The 21,556-nt window shown below is 44.2% G+C and overlaps 1 protein-coding gene across 7 annotated transcripts in view; it reads right to left on the bottom strand.

Moving 5' to 3' along the window:
- Positions 1–21,556, bottom strand: part of PARP11 (poly(ADP-ribose) polymerase family member 11) — a 30,896-nt gene that overhangs the window by 5,225 nt on the left and 4,115 nt on the right. For 2 of the 7 annotated variants that reach the window (XM_088837410.1, XM_055394435.2), the window contains exons 2-8: positions 13,291–13,486; positions 9,057–9,185; positions 8,068–8,188; positions 5,590–5,665; positions 1,942–2,014; positions 1,729–1,859; positions 322–473 (exon numbers count right to left, since the gene is read on the bottom strand). In XM_088837410.1, coding sequence (XP_088693536.1) covers positions 322–473; positions 1,729–1,859; positions 1,942–2,014; positions 5,590–5,665; positions 8,068–8,188; positions 9,057–9,185; positions 13,291–13,434 — 826 coding nt within the window. In that variant the 5' untranslated portion in view covers positions 13,435–13,486. The other 5 variants (XM_088837411.1, XM_055394438.2, XM_055394437.2 and 2 more) reach the window with 4 other exon arrangements.

Here is a 21,556-nt window from a genome sequence, read left to right as displayed (position 1 = left end):
TGGAAAGGACTTATAAGTGGAAACTAAATGTCATAATGCAAAAACGAGCAAATCTAGACATGATGCCCCATCTTAATGGCTGGGGCTTGGCGGCAGCTGTGGGGGGTGGTTATCTGACCTCAGTGAGATGTGAAGTCTTCCTTCCATCTTACACAAGCAGGAAGTGGCTTTCTGGCGGCTCGGAAATTCTGGGGGTGTGCCAGGAACCCAGCATTTAACATTTGCCTGTAACATTTATGCCTCTCGAGCCCCTGATTCATCAACACTCCTCTCTCAAAGAGAAGCTGTCTCCTAGCACTCCAACCAGGTTCGGATGATTACCTTTTCCAAAGAGAGCACCGTGGATGCCGTTGACTCTCCAGTCAAAGTTGTGAATGCAAATCGCCTCCACGAACTCACTGCTGGTGCCATGGAACAGCATTTGTTCGTTAATCTGAGGCACGCCTCTTTTTTTCTTGAGCTGAGCCTTTTTCCTAAAAACACAATGCACAGACACAAAACACACAGAAATCTACTGTAAGTGGCATCATTGATTCTTCAAGGAGTGAAGTGCAATAGAAAGGGTGAAAGAGAAAACGGTAATTTAACATCTACCATAAGTGGACATATAATAGCTCTGGAAAAAAGATAATCTCAGATGCTCTTGGGACATCTAAATTGGTTCATCAAAAATTACTACTTTACAGACAAGGGTTAAAATTATACCCAAAACTACAATATAAATCAACTATACTTCAATTATTTTAATTTTAAAAATTAAAAAAAAAAAACAACTATAGATGTCCTAGATGATGCCCCATCACAGTAAAATGACTGATTGCTTAAACCAGTCAAGCTTTACCGACACCTAAAAATGACACTATAGACAGTAAATAACAGAGTTCACAGAGTATTTAAATAGTGAAATTCCTTGAGCAAGGACTATGCCTCGATCATTTTATCCCCAGAGTGCAACATGTTGGTTGAATTGCACGGAATTTTGAATCTGCGGACTGGAAGTGACATAAAACCATCCAGTTCAACCCTCTTCCCAGTGGACAAAGCTATTCCAAAACATACAAAGATATACCATGTAGGACTTACTGTAAAAGCAAAAAACAAACATACTGAAAGTGGCCTAAAATCCTCTCAAGAGAAAAAACTGAACAAATAATTACATATTTAGATATGAAAATTAAAATAATGAAATGGGTATACATGTATTAACACTGATAACTCTTTTACAGACAACATTATTTTTCAAAAGAATGATGCAGAGAGAGACCTATAACTCAAAATAATAATGTGTTATTGTAGAAGTATACAAACGAAGGTAGTAAAAACTATCAAACTGTGGATAAGAACGGTGGTCCCCAACCTTTCAGGCACCAGGGACCAGTTTTGTGGAAGACGATCCTTCCACAAACCGGGGTTGGGGGATGGTTTCGGGGTGACCCAAGCAAATGACATGTATTGTGCACTTTATTTCCATTATTATAGTATCAGCTCCACCTCAGGGGGTCAGGCATTAGATCGCAGAGGCTGGGGACCCCTGCTATACAGGAAGTTGGCGGCTTACAGAGCAGCTCTCCCCGGGGATGAGGAAGAAAAACCAGGTCAAAACACATGGAGAAGAGGACGGGGTGCCGCTGGCAGTGAACACCATTGAGCATTTGTGCTTCGCCATCTCTGAGGCTGCAGAAAGTCTCAGAGGCCAAGGAGCGGGGTTCCGAGTGGAAATGGTCTCACCTGCAGAAGAACTCCCACAAGTCTAGGTTTTGAATTCTCTGAATCCTTTTAATTCTGTTGCGGTCCATTGTTTTCCCAAAGAGACTAGCAACTTCATTGTATTCGTGTGTCTGAGTGTGCAAAGGAATAAGCTGGAAAGAGAAGTTGGCACTGTGTTACCAGGGTCCTTCCCACCTCTCCCGCAGGCGGGCGGTCGTCGGGTGCCGCCCTCACCTGGTAGGGCAGCTCGGTGTTCACGTTCTCCCAGTGTGGCGGCATGGGGATGGCCTCATTCTCACAGATGTAACTTGAGGCAGAAAAGACGAAACAACATTTTAGAAGCCAATTATAATCACTGTCAATGACTCAGACATTTTCTCCCAAGCTGAATTATCATGTGACAAAAGCAATAACGTGTCATCCTTGTTTTTTTTATTTTAAAACGTTTACTGAATATTGGCTTGTGTGCAACTTTTTTAGGGGCTGCGTTGAGAAATCTGAGGGGAAACTTCAAAAATGATCTTATTTCAATCTTGTTTCCTGAATTTGCCAGTTTCTTTTAAATGTAGGAAAACTTCAGGTGAAGAAAAGTAATTTCCAAGAAGAAAATCAACTTCTTGATTAAAATAAAACTCCTTCAACAGATTTACAGTGTCTATTAAATACCATCCAGAACCCTCAGCTACATGTTCAATGTCCTCCAATATCTATTACTAACTCAAATCTAAACCGTTCTCTCTTATTGTCCACTAGGCCCCTGCACGGTCCTAATTAATTCACCTGAAGCAGAAGCCTGTAAAGTCATCTACCATGTTTAAGCCACTGGATGTGAACACAGAAAAAGGCCAATGACCTTGGGGAGCTTGATGGCAGAAGGTTATAACTGATACATGAATCCTGTCTGGTGACTGGAGGTTGTGGAAGAAATGTAGCAACTTCTAACCTGTCTTTAACTTATTTTTTTAACTCATTTTACCTTTGGGGACATCACACAATCATGATTTACAGACGGGGACAAGAGTTTGAGCAAACTCAGGGAGACAGTGAAGGACAGGAAAGCCTGGCGTGCTGCAGTCCGTAGTGTCGCAGAGTCGGGCATGACTCAGTGACTGAACAACAGAGGTGTAAGAAAGTGAATGGTGGACGGTTTCCCTCCCTCCCCAGTCCTCGGTCTAGTTCTCACCTCGTGCCTCCCCGCCGAGGAATCACTGCTTTTAGTCTCCTGGGTATTCTAGAACTTGAGGTATTCTATGGGGGTTTTTGTTTGTTTGTTTTGCACACTGGAATGGTAGCATATTCCTGTGTCTTTTGCAGCTACCCTATTTTTTTCACTATGTTCTCAGAGACCCTTCTGTATCAGGGAGAGGACTCCCTAGCACACAGCCTGGTACAGGGCAGATACTCTGGACACTGGAGGATGAAGGCGTGCATTCTACTGGACTGATGCAGGGTACCCCAGTGTGTGGACACACCCCCTCCTACTGATCACAAGTTCCCTATGGATGACATTTAGCTTTTTTTCAACTCTTTGCTGCCATTAAGGATGCTACAGAGAAAAGTCTGGCCACTTGTCATTGTACATGGCCACTTGTCAAATTTTAAGATAACATTTTTGGAATGGCATTTCTGGGTCAAAGAATATATTATTTGTCAATTATTCAATTATTAGTCAATTATTCAATTATTATTAGTCAATTAGTCAATTATTCTTGACTTTAACAGAAACTTCCCAGAGGCCCTCCTCGAAGGGTACAGTCACTAACATTCCCAGCAGACATGTAGAGAATGCCTGCTTGTCCACAACCTCTCCGAAGAGGCGTGTTATCAGACTCTGGAATTTCTGTCAATCTGATAGTAAGAAATAACCTGGTCTAATTTGTATTTCTCTTTTTTATAAGTGAGGCTGCATGAACTGCACAAATTCTTTTCTGGTTCTTCTAAGGGGCTATTGGTTTTCTACTCAGAGATTCTTCAAAGTACTTCATATACTACAGGGATTGTGATACCACGGAACAATTCCTTTCTCAGGTTTTCTTTGGTTTTTGTTTGTTTTTTTCACTTTGCCTGAAGTATCTTTTTGGCTTCCCAGGTGGCTCAGTGGTAAAGAATCTGCCTGCAATGTAGGAGACCTGGGTTCGATTCCTGGGTTGGGAAGATCCCCTGGAGAAGGAAATGGCCATCCACTGCAATATTCTTGCCTAGAGAATCCCATGGAGAGAGAAGCCTGGCAGGCTACAGTCCATGGGACTGCAGTCAGGCACGACTTGGTGACTAAGCAACAACAGAAGTATCTTTCAGCTATGTAAAACATTTTTGTTTGCTTATTTGTTGAATATTTACAGCCTTGGTTAATTGCAAATTCCTTGCCGACAGGAAATGTGCTATTCACTTTGCATGTCATAAGCACTCGATGTATTCCTGCCATAAATAAATGAGCATTTCTGTATCAACACCTCCTTGTCGTCATTGCTCGTCTGGGTCCTGCCTAACCATTCTTCCTTTTATTATCCTGCATCTTGGACTCCGTTCTGGTTATTTGTCCCCCTCTCCTGTCTTTGTGCCATGGCTTCTATGGTCTGTGAGAGAACAAAGTGCCTTGCATTACATGCTTCTCCCCACAAAAGGACACCAGATATAGTGACATACAATTACTAGAACATTTTCCTTTATTACTTCTCATTTTTCTCTCAGATTACATACCCTTTGAAGATAAGCAATTCCTCTCTTAAATTCCTTGTAGTTAAGAAAGAGGATATGATGTAGCTGGTAAGGAAGTAAAGTTCTCTCCTTTCCTAGAGCATTCATTATACAAGTACTTGCATAACTTAAAAATCATGATCCTAAAATACATGCCAAAAGTCCCAAGCAGCAAACTGATGGAAACTTCAGAAGCTTTTTCTTTAATCCTTTCAGAACATCTCCCTGGAAGAAGCAAGTGGGCATCTCCTACAATCCACATGCTATTAAACAGCACTTTTTGTTTGTTTCTTTTAAATTCTTCGAACAACAGGAATGTCACTACTCGACTGAGGAACCATTCCCACCAATAGGAGATGCCCTGAAGTTTTCCCTTCAACTTTCTTCCTGTGAGTAACACCTATTTATTCTCTCGTTTCTCTCGTGGCATTTACAGCAGGGCTTCCCTGGTGGCTCAGCGGGAAAGAATCTGCCTGCCAATGCAGGAGATGTGGGTTCGATCCCTGGGTCAGGAAGATCCCCAGAAGGAGGAAATGGCAACCCACTGAAGTATTCTTGCCTGGAGAATCCCCATGGACAGAAGAGCCTGGTGGGGCTACAACCCATGGGGTCGCAGAGTCAGACATGACTTGGTGACTAAACAACAAGGCATTTATAGCTTTTCAGGATACGGGCAGCAGGCAGCTGGGCCATCGTCCCATGCACTCCTGTCTTCCCAGGCCCCCTTTAGTCACTGCAGATCTGAAATTACCTCGAGGAGTTGCCCAATGGGGTTCAGTGGAGGTGAAGACAAAGTAGGTAATTACTTAGGATTTACAACTCAAATAATTGGATGGTTCCAGGAGAGTCTTTCCAAGCTAATTTGAACTTGCCTCGGTAGGTTATTTTAAGGATTTATAGTAGAGACCATCAAGCATTCTTTAAACTACCACTCAAACTGCTCTAAAGAATTGAAAAATACATCTATCTAAGGGAAATGAAAAGGACGACAGGAAAGGAAATGCCAGTCGAAAGTAACAGTACAGCGGGTGCATCAACAAATGTGAAATTAAGTAAAGATTAATATTAAGATCATTAAATAACCCACCAAAACATTTTCCATCTACTTATTCTCCTGCAAAACGTTAAAGAAGAGGAGAAAGAGAGAGTGCCCACTCTCTTTGCACCCTATTCCCCCCACAATACCTGAAAGCACTGATGGAAAATGGGGCTCTTTTTATTAAGCGCTGCCTCCCCGTGGTGAGATTCATCTGCTTCATTTCTGTGTACAGAGACAAAGAGGTGAGTCACGGGAACACACTGGGCGATGCAACGCCACGAAGCTTTGCAGCCGCACAACGTGACAGTCAAGGACCAAGGGGCTTCAGGAGCAGCTGCCAGCACCAGCGTTATCAGGGATACCTGACCACACGTCTGGTTATCAGCTTCCCTGCTTGATCTAAGCTCACACAGGACGAAGCCAGCCTCACACACGGCTCAGTATGTAGAGTCTATTCCTTTTCGTACCATGCTTGAGTTAAACACGTGAACAGAGAGGGGTTCTCAACTTTGGAAAATTAAAAGTTCTAGGAAGAGAAAGAAAGTACTGAATCTTCTGACTGGCTTCTTTAATGTTTACTTTGATTGTTCCAAAAATTTTGGAAATAACAACAACAACAAAAAATATACATTACCATGATAAAACTTGCACAACTCACAGTTTCAAAAATTTGTACATATCTTGCCTTCTTTTTAAATTGTACACCTAAACCAGAAAAATAGAAAACCTAGCTAGACTCAATACAGACTTACACAAGAGATGCTAGTGGTAAGAGGCTAATGAACTGACTGACTCTCTGCTTTCCTCTCTTTCTCAGCCATGGCCATATTCACCAGGTCCACCTCATCATCCCCACCGAGGTAGGTGCTAAGTCTTACCGAGGGAATTCTCGTCAGTTTACCACCTTGTCTAAGTAGGTGTCATTCCACTCCAAGATGAGGTGGTTCACCCAGCCGGGCTGATGCTGTGAGAAGTGTGTTCACCCCTCCTGTAAACTCCTAGGCTCTGCACACGCGGGCACAACCACCACGTGGCAAAAAAGCAAGGTTGTCCCAGCACATGGAGTTAAGCCTGTGATGCCTTCATCTTATAGCAGCTTGTTCTGAGTTTACGTCTCATCAGTTTTTTTACAAAGAGAAGTTGAGCTAGCTTGCGACAAAATGATGGGGGCTAATTTTGCCAATGTACGTGGGAAATGCTAAAACCTACACTTTCGAAACAGTGTCATTATATAGAGGGGTGGGAGCTGGTGTTTATGTGACTCCTGTTCTTTGATAAGACTTTTTTTTTTTTAAATAAACTGCACTGTTGGAGAGAAATGTTCCCCCAAATACAGTTCACTAGAAAGCATTCTTTCAAAGACACGTGGCTTATTGGACCACCAACCAAATGCTTTGACGAGCTCTGCCCTCCACGTGAAGCTTGAGGTCTGCACGTCCTGACGTCTCTCAGTGTGGCTTCAACACTGACAGGCGTGCACCAGCCTCAAGTGTCCACTAGCACCTTCCGCCTAAAACAAGTGTCGGGCTTCTTCAGTTCAGTTCAGTTCAGTCGCTCAGTCTTGTCCGACTCTTCGCGACCCTCCTTAAAGGGAGTCAATTGGCCTAATGTTGTAAAAAATGCTATGCTTAGTCAGGAGTAATAATCTAATGCCACTAACTCTTGATTAAAAACAAATAAACAACTCTGGGGGCACAGCAGTCATTGGAGACGTGGCTGCATCAATGTCTTAGTGGACAATTTAACCCCCTTCAGCATGTCTGGGCCTCGGCTCCTCCAGGGGAATCTCCTGGGTTTCACCAGCCCCCCAGCCCCCACCACAGCCAGCACTCACTGTTATAAGGACTCTACTGTCAGAAACCAGGAAAGAACACCTGACCTGGATGACAGAGCTGTGTGGCAGTGCAAAGGCACTTTTGTTAAGAAAGTCGCCCTCCCTCTAGGTCCTGTTTGCCTCTGAGCAGTAAACAGCTGAGGGTGGCAGCTAGAGACGGCAGTGTGAGTGCAAGAGGTTTGTCATGGGGTCCCTAAAAGTATGCTCTTGGATTTCGTCACAGATGAATGTTCATCCCGGATTAATTTCATCACGGATGAAATCCAAGTGGGGCACATTTCCAGATTAGCTGGCTAAGCCATGAGAGAGCCAGAAATCAGAAAGTGGCTGAAGGCAATGTCCACTGAAGAGTGGTTTTCTAGGAAAGACACCAAGAGATGGGTCATTTGGCTGAACTTTGATCTTAAAACTAGAACCGGCTACCTAGGACTTTGTCACGTAACTGCTCTGATTGATCCTGAAATCACCTGATGGCTCCTACCTATTTCAAGAGACTGGAAGGATGAGGAGCAAAACAATGGCTTAGAGGTGTTTTGTGTTCCTTAGGTGAGAAGCATTATATGAACTCAAGATATACGAAACTCTCCATATACATCAGTATCTGTAAGCATATGAACACACCTTTATAAAAGGCAAATCTAAAAGATTTTAAATGTTGAATTTTTGTGGAGGCATCTTTATGTGTTACAAAAAGGGTTTACTTCGCTGTTTGCAAATATTAATATATCAACTAATCCTAATCCATATCAACACACTAAGAACACACAACTATTAGGGAAAAAAAACATACCTGCAAAGTCTATCCTGTAGCTGAATTTGGAAGTGGTAAAAGAAATGGAGCCACAAGGGTTTGCTTTGAAGCTTTTTTCGATATCTTCACTGCTAACTGAACACTGACTGTTGGTATCCGGCTTTAAGACAAACCAGAAAGTTCATTTACCAGCTGTTCACAGAAACGGCTTGGCCACAGAGGCAGGTACTGGGGGACAAGACAGAGAATGGAGGGACAGAGGAAGCTTGCTGACCTGTCCTAGTTACCAATACATGGGGAGAATCGGCTAAGACAACATGTGGGCAATGGCTTAAGGATTTTCAGCACATACACAAAAAAACCTTAAACAACTGGTTAAAAGGCCTTTTTCCAAAGTACTGCAATGTTTTCAGATTATTGCCAAAATGACACATCTTAAGTGGCTCAAATAAAATCTTTTAAGTAGCCTCATAAGTGAAAAAAGAAAAAAGACCACAAACTTTTGAGTGTGGGCTCACGTCTCAGCTTAACTGCTAATTAACTGTGTGACTTGGGACCAATGACATTAACTTTCCTGAGTTTCCCAGTCTTTGGCTGTAAGAGAGTGTCAGCATCTGCTTTCGGGCTGCTATGGGGCTGGAGGAGAACACATATCTACACCCTCTGATCTGACACCGGGAGCACAGAGGCGCTTCATGCAGGCTTGGTTTCTTCCCTGACCATTTGTCCACCAAACCAGGCCTGGCCTTGTGCACGCATGCCCAGACCACACACCCCGCAGACACGCTCACCCTGCAGACACGCTCACCCTCTGGACACACAGAATACACACACCATACCGTCTAAGAAAACACTGTGAAAACCTGGGGAAGGGGAGAGTAGTCAGAAGAGTTTGATTTTTCTTTTACTTCCGCTCTCTGACTTCTCTAAGGTTTGGTTTCTGACGGGAGAGGCTTCTACTGATTTTTCACGTGAGCATGACGACGCTCCGTGCATTTAACCCCCGCCACCCCACAGAGGGGCGCTACCTGAAACATGTGCCACTTGCCGCACTCCGCCAAGTAAAACCAGCCCCACTGTGTGTCTGACGTGTCCATCTCATCCACCTCACTGTCTGTCATCTTGGGTAAGAATTCTTCCGCCTTGTGAAACATCTCCTGAAGTGCCGGAAAGAGACAGAGGAAGAGATCGTTTCCTTAGTAACCAGTGCACTGTTTATACATCATTTTTCTTTTTTAACTTATTTATTTATTTACTTGGCTGCAGGTCCAGGAGGCGCTAGTGGTAACGAATCCACCTGCCAATGCAGGAGACTTAAGAAACACAAGTTTGATCCCTGGGTCGGGAAGATTCCCTGGAGGAGGAAATGGCAATCCACTCCAGTATTCTTGCCTGGAGAAACCCATGGACAGAGGAGCCTAGCGGGCCATGGTCCATAGGGTCACCAAGGGTCGGACATGACTGAAGTGACTTAGCATCCACACCGCATCTTGGTTGTGGCATGCGGGATCCCGTTCTCTAACCAAGGATTGAACATCGGCCCCCTGCACTGGGAACACTGAGTCTTAGCCATAGGACACCAGGAAGTTGCTACACATCATTTTTCTTCTCACAAAGAGCTGTATGTCAACTGCTATGCTGACAAAACAGCATTCTGTCTCTCATATTGGCTCTGAAGATAAACATTTAAAATGATGAATATCACTTTTGCACATCGGACATGGAACATAAAGTTCCAGTTTTTAGCAACAACTGCTGGAGAAACAGTTTGGAGGTTTTGGATTAACTGCTTATAAAAGAAGTTCCCAGAGTGGGCTGTTTAAAAAAAAAAAAAAGGAAAGCTTCAGTTTGCATGTGCTCAGTCTCTAAGTCATGTCTGACTTTTTTGTGACCCTAGGACCAGAGCCCGCCAGGCTCCTCTGTCTGTTAGATTTCCCAGGCAAGAATACTGGAGAGGGTTGCTGTTTCCTTCTCCAGGGAATCTTCCCAACCAAGGGGGTCAAACCCAAATCTCTCATGTCTTCCACATTGGCAGGCAGGTTCTTTACCACTGCACCACCTGGGAAGCCTCGATTCAGTCTGGGATTATGAAGTAAACCACAAATTTTAATTTTACGTTTAAACTGTCCATGATCTGTTTAAAAATCTTGGTGTTTATTTAAAAAAAAATATTGACGATCATTGCTTAACAGATAAGACAACCAGACACTTGGGTGCACGTATCGGTGTCCGTGCAGCCACTGAAGCAAGCTGCATCAGCACCCAGAAGCACCCCAGCCTCAGTCTAGCGCCGAGAAACGTCTTACCCTATGTTCATGCATTTGGCTAAAGGGTCCACGCTACCACAACTAGTTAAAACCAAATACTGACACACTTGATTCTTGTTTTAAACATTCGTATTTCGGGAACTCCCTGGCGGTCCAGTGGCTGAGACTGAAGAGTTTTCACTGCCAGGGCCCAGTTCAATCCCTGGCTAGGGAACTAAGATCATGCAAGCTGTATGGCATATCTTTAAAAAAAGCAATTAATCAAGTATTCATATTTCATTTAGTGGCATGGAAAGATGTTTATAATACACAGTATTGAGAGTACAAAGAAGGCTATAATAAATGGAAACCGTGTGCCCCAATTTTAATAAAAACATCCATCCATCTTTACCCACGTGAATGTGTGCACGTCTATACATGCACGTGTATATGCACACACAGAAAAGTCCGAATGGATAGACGTTTAACACGGCTTTTCCCCTGAATGTTAGGATAATAACAGTAATAACAGTAACCCTTACATGACTCTTCAGTTCAGTCGCTCAGTCGTGTCGACTCTTTGTGACCCATGGACTGCAGCATGCCAGGCCTCCCTCTCCATCACCAACTCCCAGAGTTTACCCAAACTCATGCTCATTGAGTCAGTGATGCCATCCAACCATCTCATCCTCTGTCGTCCCCTTCTCCTCCTGCCCTCAATCTTTCCCAGCACCAGTCTTTTCAAATGAGTCAGCTCTTTGCATCAGGTAGCCAAAGTGTTGGAGTTTCAGCTTCAACATCAGTCCTTCCAATGAATACCCAGGACTGATCTCCTATAGGATGGACTCTTACCAGGTGCCAAATGCTGTCCCCAGTACTGCACAAGTAACAACAGCCCTATAACATAGGTACTATTATTACCCCACATTTATAAATGAGGTCACAACAGGGAAGCCAGGGTTCAAACCCAGGCAGTGCAGACCTAGGGTCTGTGCACTTCCACACGATGGAACACTGCCTTATATTTCCGTTTCAATGACTTTATAATCTTGTCTATATCATGTACATGTTATTATTTTTGAAAGTTCTAAACATTTTTGGGTGGAGAATGTGATGAAGAGGAGGTCACCAGAAAAGAGGGAGAGAGGTGACTCACAAGGATTCAACTTTACCTAGAATGTAGCTTTCTGTCCTCATTCTCTAAGGGTTTTTAAATTACTAAATTTGCACAGCTAATATATGAATATATTCTCCCTGCAAAAAAGCAGAACACTCAAGATAAAGCTAAAGACTTCTTTGACCGTCACTTCCCTTCCTGGCAGCTCTCACCTTCTTTCTCCACAGTTAATCAATACTATTCACTTATTTGTGTATCATTCAGACTTTCTGTGTATGTACATGTGTGTGTGTTTCATCATACACACACATACAGAGTTAAACGGTTACTGGTGATTTATCAAAACTAATTTCCTGTATCTCTGAATTTTTTTTTTTTTGGCAAAGAATATGTACTACTTGGGTAATTTGGAAAATCCTTGTTTTAAATTTCATTCTTTAAAGTATCCAAAAGTGGTGTCACCTGGGATAAGCTTCTATGCCCTTGTTGAGACCACGGTTTCCTTCTCACAAACCTGAGATGAGAAGATCCTTCTTCCCGGGCTGCTGGGAGACATGACACCCAGTCCTGCAGAGTACCAAGACAGTACCTGAGCACAGGGGATGGGGCTTGTTATTTTTTCATTCATGTTTGGAAACTTTCTCCAAGGAACGCTTTGTAATTATGTTCAGGAATTTCCCTTCATGTTTTAAAGTGGATTGGCTGCTAAGAAATGAAAACCAGAACACCCTCGGAGCAAGAGCTATAGATTTAGGCTCTGCTGTGTGGCTCAGCAGGTAAAGAATCTGCCCGCCAACGCAGGAGACACGGGCTTGAACCCTAGGTCGGGAAGACCCCTGGAGGAGGAAATGGCAACCCACTCCAGTGTTCTTGCCCAGAAAATCCCACGGACAGAGGAGCCTGGCAGGCTGCAGTCCATGAGGTCGCAGAGTCAGACGTGATTTAGCAACTGAGCATACATGCACACGCATTTAACCTTACATATTTTAACCCAGTAATAAAGGCAGTGATGTAAATTTTAAGATCAGTTGTGTAAGTTACTCACAGCGCCGGCTCTTCCTTCTTTATTACTTACTGTTCACCAAATTTGCCCATTTCACTGTGAGAGACACCAAAAGCAAGAGTGACCTAAATTTAGTTTTTCTTCCCAAAATAACTTGAAAAATTGGGAAGGATGAATTTCAAGGAAATAGTTCAGATAAATATTTGGCTTATGAGTCCCATCTAGGAGAAGAGGGATGGGAAATAGAAAAGGCCCCTGGACACAGCATGCATGCAACCGGTGTGCTGTAGTGCGTCACACTAACCCAGGATCACACTGTGAGCCAGGTCACAAGGGGGTGTGTTCACCAAGGTCCTTTCCAGGCGTCCTGTCACAGGCAGCTGTGTGTGTCAGCAGGCCAGAGAGGGGGCGCTCAGGACAGACTTGTCTCATCATCCCTGTACAGAAAGGGCAATACCACAGGCTGGTACCACTGCCCTAAAGCGCTTCAGATTTTATAAAATTCCTCATCAATTTACGTTATTATATTCCTCCACAACCCAAGGCACAAGAGAAGTCATTATTTGCCAATTAATGTTAGGAGGGGGAAAAAAACGAAATACAGTAAAGATAATTACATTGGCTAGAATCACACAGCTCACAGCTGGCAGTTCAACGAAGATTCTAGAAACACCTGAGGCCTCTGGAGTGTCGGTTCTTCCCTAAGATGCCAGTCCCGTTTCTTCTCTCCTCTGGGGCTAAAGGTAATGTGACTGCTTTGCTTCACAGATGCTATGACTTTCTACAAACTCAGTTCCTCAGACTAATTTGTATGGTTTTCAACAAGTTCACCCTCCAAAGGATTGGCTAGTCTATATAATTAGGCTCAAAGAGTTAAGTCAAGCTTCAGTGAATACCTTTAAAATACTGTAACCACGGAAGTAATGTATCGAGGTTATAATACATTTATAGGCAACGAAAGGACTGTGTACAAGCTGTCCACCAGGGAAGAGGCAGTCAATAAATGTCGGTGAGATGGGTTCGATCAGCCAGGATGCCATACTCTGCTCGATCTGGTTAACTGGCAGACAATGATACTTCCTGCACGTCAGGCTGAGAAGAAAAAATAAAGTTAATGTAAAATGGAAAAAAACGTTTTGTAAATTTTCAAGTGCAACACGTATGCTGGCGGAGCCTGTCTACTATGCTAGCTATTCCAAGGGAAATATTTATGGGGCCTACGAGCAATCAGTTTGGACCATCAAATTGAAAGGCCAGGTGGAAGATAAGTTTAAAGTCAAAATCCTGGCCTGTGGGAGAAAAATAACCTTCCAGATGGCTAAAACCCTCTGATGAGTTTATTAAAATAAATATCACTTATTTGGCTTGAGAAAATAATATTTGGTAATGAAAACCTCCTTGTTTCTTATATGTGTCAAAGTGTGAAGTGTTAGTCACTCAATTGTATCCGACTCTTTGCGATCCCATAGACTGCAGCCTCCTCTGTCCATGGGATTATCCAGGTAAGAATACTGGAGTGGGTTGCCATTTCCTGCTCCAAGGAATCTTCCCAACCCAGGGATCGAGCCTGGGTCTCCTGCATTGCAGGAAGATTCTTTACCATCTGAGCCATCAAGGAAGCTCCCGTTCTTATAGGAAGAAGGTCCAAAACTAGATATAGAAAGCTTCAAAACAGGGTGGAACTTCTGGAATGACAAAACTGCATTTTAACTTGTGGACATTATTTAAAAGAACAACATTTAAAGTCCCTGGAAACTGTCCTAAGAGCATACAGCAAAAGTATTTGCTCAAGAAAATCTACTAAATCTCAGAGCATGCAAGGGAGGGTCTGGCCTTTGAGCTGAGGCCTGCTCCATCAGCCCCGCTCCCCCTGCTCTGCGTTGCAGACGAGAAGACAAGGGCTTCCTCTCTCTCCAGCTGCTAGTCTGGGGCTATGATACCCTGGAAGGGGCCGACTGCCCCCACGTGCAGAAGGTCTGTTTCGGGCAGGCAACACCAAGGACTCATCTCCTTTCCTCTACCCAGTCCCCACTCATTTGGTGGAAGTGCCTGTCCAGACCCAGCCAGATGTGAATACCGGGCCGGACTGCTTCCACCTAGTTTGCTCCCAGGGTAGAGGTTTCATGGCAGGAGAAGTCAAGAAGACCAAGGCTGTCACCTCCACTCTCGCCCAGTGCCCACTCAGAGAAGGTGGCACTCTGGGAAGAATGGGCTCCCACCTCCAGCTCCAGGTGCAGTGACACTGGGGTTTTATTTACAGAAGGAAAGGTACACCCCCGCTTAGGGTGTAGAGATCCATGTATCTGCCTGAGGGGCTGGCTCTACCACTAGTGCCACTTAGGAAGGCCACAGTTTCATACTGCCTCTTTAAATCAGGTAGCATTAGCATTCCAAATTTGCTCTCAGAACTGCATTGGCAAGTCTAGGTCCGTTCATGCTTGATAGGGATTGAATAGTGAGTGAGCTACCCGGAAGAACTGGCACCTCAACAATATCCAGTATTCGAAAAACTGGCATCTCAACAATATTTAGTATTCCAACCTGTGAATGAGGTATGTCTCTTGACTTATTTACATCTTCTTTAACTGTTTCCAGTAATGTTTTATAGCTTTTGGGGTACAGATCCCACACATCATTTCTGCAAGATTCATGACTAGGTACGTCATATTTTTGATACTACTGTAAATGGAATTGCATTTGAAATTTCAATTTCTGATTGAATGTTGCTAGTATGTAGAGACACATTGATTTGGGGATATGGTTTCTGTACTTGGCAACCTTAGTAAACTCACTTATTAGTTTCAGAAGACTTCTGGACACTTCATCATGTTTTCTATACAGGCGTCATACAGACAGCTTTCCTTCTTTCTTCCAGCATACAGAGGCCTGTTGTTTCTTTTCTGTGCTCTTTTTCTTGCCTTATTGCACTGGTTATACTCTCCAGGATAAAGGTGCATAAACAACAAGCATCACTTCCTCATTCCTGACTTAGTGGGGAAGTATTCAATCTTTGACTACCAAGTTTGATATTAGATACAGGTATTTCATAGATGTCTCTTTTGTCAGGGGTCACCAAGGTCAACCTCAGGCTCATGAGAGAAGAATTCACAGGACTCAGAGTTGGTCGATTCATGGCTACAGTTTATTACAGTAAAAGCATACAGAGTGAAATAAACACCATGGGTAAAGTGGACGGGGTGAGGTCCAGAGGAACCATGTTCAAGCTTTCAAGTGTCCCTTCCCACTGGAGTCACACAGGACACTTAATTCTCTCAGCAACTATGTGGGCAACAAAGTGCCGCCCACCAAGGACATTCACCTAAGCCTAGGTGTCCAGGGGTTCTACTCGCTATTGGTCATGTAAGCATTTAGCACCTGTGTGGGTGACCTCAGCTGCCAAAGTTCCAGACCTCCAGAAGGTTAGAACTCACCATAAATCACACTGCTAGTATAAACTATCTGGACACTGGTAGAGCAAGGCTGAAGATCTCGAGCATGCAATTACACTCATTAGATAACCAATTCCAAGAGTTCAGTTCTTTGGAGTTCAGCAAAAGACAGTCATGAAAACAGGCTTTTTCCTGAGAATGTACAGAGTTTGAGCGGCCCAGACCTGTTCAGTTAACCTTTTCTGTACACCCCTTCTCAGGCTGAGCATGTTTTCTTCTGGTCCTAGGCAGCTCAGAGCTTGTATCAGGAATAGATACTGGATTGTGTCAAATGCATTTTCTGCCTGCATTGAAATACTCATATGGTTTTTCATTTTAAGGTGTTTGCAGATGAGTTATACTGATTGCTGGGCTTCCCTGATGGCTCAGATGGTAAAGAATCTGCCTGCAATGCAGGAGACCTGGGTTTGATCCCTGGATCAGGAAGATCCCCTGAAGAGAATGGCTACCCACTCAAATATTCTGCCTGAAGAATCCCATGCACAGAGGTGCACGGTGGGCCACAGTCTATGGGGTCACAAAGAGTCAGACACGACTGAGTGACTAACACATACTGATTGCTATTCAAATATTAAACAAACCTTGAATTTGGGGGATAAACACCATTTTGGTAATGACGCATTAACCTTATATATTATTAGGTCTGGTTTACTAAAATTTTCTTTAGAATGTTTGCGTCTACGTTCATTAGGGATATTGATCTGTAGTTTTCTTATAGCCTCTGTGACTGGTTTTGGTATTGGCATGGTGACAGTTTCATAGAATGAGTGGTGAAGTATTACCTTAACTTTGATTTTCTGAAAGTCTGCGCAAAATTGGTATTATTTCTTCCTTAAATGTTTATAAAAATCACTGGCCAGCAACTGCGCCTGGAGTTTTCTTTGTGGGTAGGGTTTTTCCTACAAATTTAAATTCTTTGGTAAATATTGGGCTACCTGTGTGATTTACTTCTTGAGGGTGCTTTGGTGATTTGTGTCTGAGAGAGAGCGTGTCCATTTTACCTCAGTCATCACGCTCACTGACACTCCGTTGTTCGTAACACCCCCTTACTATCCTTTCACGTTTGTCGAATGTGCAGTGACACTCTCTCTCTCAATCTCGATGTTGGTAATTTGTGTTCCCTTTTCCTATTTTTTCTTCTGGTTTCATTTTCATGATTTTCACTCTGAACTTTATCTCTGTTCCTGCTTTAGTTTAATTTGCTCTTCTTTTTCTCATTTCTTAAGGAGGAAGCTGTGGTCACTGATTTGTGACTTTTTTTTTAATATAAGCATCAGTATAGCTATAAATTTCCTTCTGAGTACTGCTTAGCAGCATACCAAATCTGATAGGTTTTCATGTTCTATTTTCCCTTATTTCTTTAATAAATGGGTTTTGTAAGGTTACTACTTACTAATACTTGAGGATTTTATAGATCATTTGTTTACTGAATTCTAATTTAATTCCATTTCACTCAGCATACCTATGACCCAAATTCTTTTAAATGTATTTAGACTCCTTTCATGGCCCAGAAATATGATCTATCTTGCTAAATATTCTCTGTGTAGTTAAAAAAGAAATGTGTATTCAGCAGTTGTTGGATATAATTAATGGTCTATGAATACTGATTAGCTGAAGCTGATGTTGATAATGCTGTTCAAGTCTTCTACACCCTTGCGCATGTCTAACTACTTATTCCATCAATTATTGAGACAGGAGTACTAAAATCTCCAACTAAAATGGGATTTGTCTACTTCTCCTTACAGTTTTATTAGTTTTTGTTTCATTTATCTTGATACTTTATTATTGGGTGTATAAATGTTTAAGGTTGTTTCTGATGAACTGACTTCTTTATCACTAGGATACAGCATTCTTTATTATTAATAATACAATTATCACTAAAACCTACTACAATATTAATATACCACTCTCTCTCAACTAGAGTTAGCACTGTATATCTCTTCCCATTTAGTTTTATCCTACTTGTGTCTTCATTTTCAATGTGCGTGTTTCCTGTAGACAATTTACAGTTGGGTTTTGCTTTTTAATCCAGTCTGACAATCTGCCTTCTAACTGGGATGTTTGGAGTATTATTTGTTGTTACTGATTGGTGAGGTTTATCATCTTGCTATTTGCTTTTTATTTGTCCCCTTTTCATCTTTTCTTTTAATCTTCTTTTCGGTTGAGTACTTTGGGGATTCCACCTCATCTCCTTTGGAGGCTCACTAACTATAACTTTGTGTGTCTACAATACACACTGTGTTTATTGTTTCACCTTCCAGGCATGCCAAAACCTACACTCACGTAGGTTTTCTAGCTTCTGGCCCAGTATCTCCCACTGTCACAGACAGACACACGCAGGCACACAGGCACTTGCCAGGACCTCCAATGACCTTTCCTCAGTCCTATGTGCTTTTATCCGACCTTATCTTATTTAACCCCTCAGTAACATTTTACCCTTACTTGGAGAAGGAAATGGCAACCCACTCCAGTGTTCTTGCCTGGAGAATCCCAGGGCCGGGGGAGCCTGGTGGGCTGCCGTCTATGGGGTCGCACAGTCGGACACGACTGAAGCGACTTCACAACATTTTACCCATTAATCTAAATTACTTTCTTTTCAGTTTTCATTGAACCACACTCTCCAAATCATCTCAGGTTTCTGGCCATGCTTCCCAGCCGTTTGCAACTTTACATCTATTCAACCGATAATGTCACAGGTTCCTGGTGCTCGGTCCTAGTCCCTTTGTCTTCCCTTAGTCCATCTCCAGTCAGCGATGATGCACGTCTGTGATTCTTCCTCCAGCCTCACGCTTCCTCTGACTCACCCCTATCTCCGTCTTTTGCTTTTAAGGACCCCAGTGATGACGACACTGGGTACACCTGGACAATTCAAGATACACTCCCCGTTATTAGTCAGCTGACCAGCAATCTTAACTCCCCTTTGCTCTGTGACCTGTAAGAGTCACACTTTCTGGTGACCAGGATGTGGAGATCTTTGGCAGCCCATCACTCTGCCTCGGGCACTCTCTAACACAGAACTCATTTTCCCCACAGCAGCCAGAATGATCTTTGTAAAACCCCTCCACCGAGGGTAAAGGTCACATCCTAAACAGGTGCCACAAATTCACACGTGGCCTGTTCCTAACTACCTACCACCCCGACTCCTGGTTCCCGGCGTTCCAGCCACAGACGGTTTCTCTCTCAAGCTCCTTCTTGCCTCGGGGCCTTCGCTCGGGGCATTTCTGCTGTCCGAACAGCCCTCCTCCCCTCCCACGCTGACTGTACCTGGCTAACCCTTGCTCAGTCCCTCAGAGCTCTGCAGAAGGAGCTCTCACCAGGTGGCCTGACCGGATCTCCGAGTCCAGCACTAGCTCCTCCTGTTACACATTCCACTGTGTTTTTTCTTTCAGAGCTTCTACTACGGTTGGAGCTGAATACTACAGTGCAGTTATCGGTGTAATGTCTGCCTCACTGCATAGACCGCAAACCCACAAGGGCTGGGCCTGTTGGGTTGCTCACCACCATGAACTCTGGGCCTGAGAACTGACTGGCTTATAGTAAGTGCTAAATAAATGAGTGCGCACCCTCAGACCTTATTTCCAAAGCAAGTCTAACTCTGGGAGGGGAAGCTGCACGTGCCAAAGGCCTCAGCACCCTGCGTGAGCACCAGGCCAGGTGAGGCTCCCTCGGTGAACCACCCCACACCATCCCTTCAGGCCTCAAACATGAACATGCACCCCCAGCCTTGTCCCCAACTCTGTGTTCTGCCCTGACACCAAAACTATCAGACTCACCCCTAAGCCCTGTGCGGTGCCCACCGTGCCAATCCCAGGAAGGCTGCGTTGTCTCTCTCCTCCTGCTCGTAGGCGGCATCACTGGAAAAGTCCTGAATCCCCAGAGATGTCACCACAAAGGTCTCCTGCGGCTCAGGAGCCCTTCCTTTAGCTCTGATCCCCTGCAGCTCTCTCCCCACAGGGTCTTTTCTGCTCACTCTAAATCCTACATCTCAAGTTGCAATGGGAAAAGCACTTGTTCAGAAAGTTTCGTGTTGAAAACTGGGCTGCCCTTATTCAGAACGTGCACCCAAGGTTGAGCCTTTGTCTCATCATTAAACAAGACGACAGTAATTTTCAAGTCCCCACCTCACAGAGGTATCAGAGGACCCGTAAACTATTCAGTGTTGCCCCCAGCCACCAAACACCGCACACGTCACACGCCTCTCTAAGCTCAGCTAAACCCACTGTCAGAACAATTATAAAGAATGCCAAGACAATGCCAAAGTTCTCGATTACCTCTCAGCAAGTCAGGTGCTGGGACAGAGGCGGGGCTGAAGTTTGAGTAAGAATGACAAAAAGTGTTAAGACTATTCTCTCAAGACACTGGACAGAGAAAGGAGAGAAGTCTGGAAGCAGCTGTCAGTTACCAAATCCTGAGTGGATGCTGATCTTGAGAACACGTCTGCATAGACACTACACTAAAACTTTCCCTGAGAGGAACCCACCCTACCTCCATCCCCCCTCCAGCCCAAGGGTACGGCTATAAAAGACGCTGCCTACTCCACACACACACAGCCGCAGATGTCAGCTGTTGCCCCCTACAGCCCTCCACACTCATTCTCCTGCGATGTCCTCACCGAGACTTGACCCACCAGCCATGCTCTTTTTCCATGTCACTCCTCCACTGAAGCTGTACGCATCATTCTCTCTTGCTTTCGCGGGCTTCAGCTATTTTGCTTCCTTTGTCCTTTCCATGAGACCACATCTTGTGACTCGGACACCTACCTCAAACTGTAAGTTACTTCATTAAACCTTCCCAGTCCCCTAGACACCCTCTGGCAACACTGGCCCCATTCAAACTATACCTCCAGCCCTTGAGGACAGGCTCTGGTGTGGTCCAGGTTTACACTGGTCCCTTCCTAGTGTCTGGAGTAAGCAGGCATCTATCCCGTGCTTGTTGATGGAGTGAAATCATGACTCAATGGCTGAGGGAGCTGGGTTTAGACATACTACTTGTGAACTCTTGGACAGACAACCGGTAGCTCTGCCCATCGCCCAGTTCAGAGAGGGGGTCAGGACTAAAGGTGTACATCGGGCAGGCGCAGCCATCAGAGTGATACCTTAAGTCACCACAGAAGAACGCGCCGAGACAAGAACAAGGGGAAGGTGGAACATTGTGAGGCAGAAGACGGCAGTGCAGCTAAGCCAAGATCAGGATTCAAGGATAAACCACAGGAAGGAAAAGAAATCCAAAGAAGTACAGTCCCAGAAAATTCCAAAAAAAAGAGAGCAAGTTGTGAGAAATGCTTCAAGTGGCACCAATGTTGCAGAAAGACAGAAGAGGGCCAGGTGAGCAGGTGGCCGCTGCGCGGTGATTCAAAAGTGCTCAGTGACCTCCCAGCAAGCCACATGCTGGGGCAGAGGCGGGGCTGGCAGAGCTGACGCTTGAGTAAGAACGACAAAAAGTGTAAGACTATTCTCTCAAGACGCTGGACAGAGAAAGGAGAGAAGTCTGGAAGCAGCTCAGCTGTGATGATAAAACAACAGAGGAAAAGGAAGCTTGGCAGGTGGAGCGCTGCACTGACTTACAAATGTTATCACAGCTCCCGCCAAGCAACAGGACGGAGGCAACGAGGACACGGGTGCCAACAGTTCCGTGGCTTCCCCACCTGCCTGATCTTGGGAAAGTCATTTTCCCCTCCCTTCACTATGTCACAAGACTGCTCTCACTGTCCGAG

The sequence above is a fragment of the Moschus berezovskii genome, chromosome 6 (genome assembly GCF_049115385.1).
Source record: "Moschus berezovskii isolate FMDL1 chromosome 6, NW_MosBer_1.0, whole genome shotgun sequence".
Classification (NCBI taxonomy): Eukaryota; Metazoa; Chordata; class Mammalia; order Artiodactyla; family Moschidae; genus Moschus; species Moschus berezovskii.
The sequence above is the reverse complement of the archived record's forward strand: the minus strand, read 5'-3'. Positions and strand labels throughout refer to the sequence as shown.